The 1,559-nt window shown below is 38.7% G+C and overlaps 1 protein-coding gene across 1 annotated transcript; it reads right to left on the bottom strand.

Moving 5' to 3' along the window:
* Positions 1–550: 550 nt before the first annotated feature.
* Positions 551–1,318, bottom strand: LOC149261478 (protein BIG GRAIN 1-like B). The gene has a single exon (XM_089369363.1). It carries the CDS (start codon positions 1,316–1,318, stop codon positions 551–553), a length of 768 nt encoding a protein of 255 aa, XP_089225489.1.
* Between the last annotated feature and the right edge of the window lie 241 nt (positions 1,319–1,559).

Genomic DNA, 1,559 nt, shown 5'->3' with positions numbered 1-1,559 from the left:
TGCCAAACTCACGGTCACCTGTCAGACACTTTTAGTGTCTGCTTAGAAATAAGCAACCTGCCTTCAGACCAGCTGTCAACTTAGAAATTAGATCCTGAGCAACTTGCCCCAGACCAGCTATCAGTTTACAAATAAGCAACCTGCCCTCAGACCAGCTATCAGTTTACAAATAAGCAACCTGCCCTCAGACCAGCCATAAGATTATGGCAAGTTCCATGAGCTAAGATGGCTCAATGGCATCTAGTAACAACAAGCAGATGTTGTCTATTCATATCATACATAATGGGTGCAGAGTATAATCAATGGTTGTCACTAAAAACCTCTATTTACCAAAGCTTACCCAATTTATGCATGCGAGTTTGTAAAAATTTGAAATTTTCATAGAACCTGCAACTTTTCTAGACACTGCGTTACCAATGTCAAGATTATTATATTAGGGATTACAGAGAACTATTTCTTCATCAAACAATCAATCCCCTTGCAATGGCTTTATCGGTCTCCAAATGAGTAGTCTCATAAACAGGAAGCTCTTTTTGGTACACACTCATGTTCATGTCGATTTCTGCAAATTCTCCAGCTCAAACAGGTCAGAACTTGAACAACTGACATTGTCATAGTCTTCCTCCTCTTCATCTTGTTTGTCAAGACCCTTAATTACCACAACTTTCATAATGCTCCTTGATTTTTGATACTTAGTAATTATGTCCTTTGCTGCTGCTGCATGCCAGTCCTCCTCAAGAATATGAAATTGCACTTCTTTGCTGAGCAGTGAAAGCTTGTATGCATCTGTAGATGGATATGTATGTAGATTATTAACAGGATTCGGCTTATGGAGATACTTGTCCCCAGAGGGGTTAGAGTCCTCATCCAAAGTTCCACTTGTTGGATAGAAAGTCATAGATCTTTGACTCATCCCACTACTGTTCTTCGATCCTCTGGATGTTTTACTCAAACATGGCTTATATTGTACTAAAGAAGAAGATGAGTCAACAAAGGTGGGTGTTTTCTCAGAAGAATCATATGAATTGGAGTCACTTATAGATGAAAATAATGAAAGCTTCAATTTCTTGGTACTGCCAGCCATAAACAACGAATTGAGAAAATTTGCGAGCTTCCTGCCTGGAGATGTTGGCTTCTTGGGCTTCTTGGAATCCTTCCGAGCTTGAGAGTTTGACTTTAAATTAGCTTGATAATCTACAAGGATGAAAGGCTTCTCCGTAGAACAAAAATCCCCATCTCTAACAGATAATTTTCCATGTAAAGCTCGAGTGCCTTTTCCACCAACAGCCCATTTCCCTCCTCTGTCTTCAAAACCCATATGATGTAAATTTATTTCTATTTTAGCAGTAGAAATAGATGAAGTTTGTCTACGGAGAGATTCCGCATCTGAAGAGAAATATGGGTAGCTGGAGGTGGAATCACTTGTATATGTGTTTCTTCTCTATATGTGCATATATTCCATATATATGTGCCTCTTCCGTATAGGTGCATATACAAAAGATATGCACATATACAAAAGTTGTGCATATATGGAAGATATGCAATACATAAGATGCACA

Source organism: Pinus tabuliformis, chromosome 6 (genome assembly GCF_031772625.1).
Source record: "Pinus tabuliformis cultivar Carrire ecotype Pingquan chromosome 6, CPIR1, whole genome shotgun sequence".
Classification (NCBI taxonomy): Eukaryota; Viridiplantae; Streptophyta; class Pinopsida; order Pinales; family Pinaceae; genus Pinus; species Pinus tabuliformis.
This window is presented reverse-complemented; position numbering and strand designations above follow the sequence as displayed.

Coding starts and splice junctions, on each gene's coding strand:
- LOC149261478 (XM_089369363.1), bottom strand. CDS start 1,318: ATGGGTTTTGAAGACAGAGGAGGGAAATGGGCTGTTGGTGGAAAAGGC.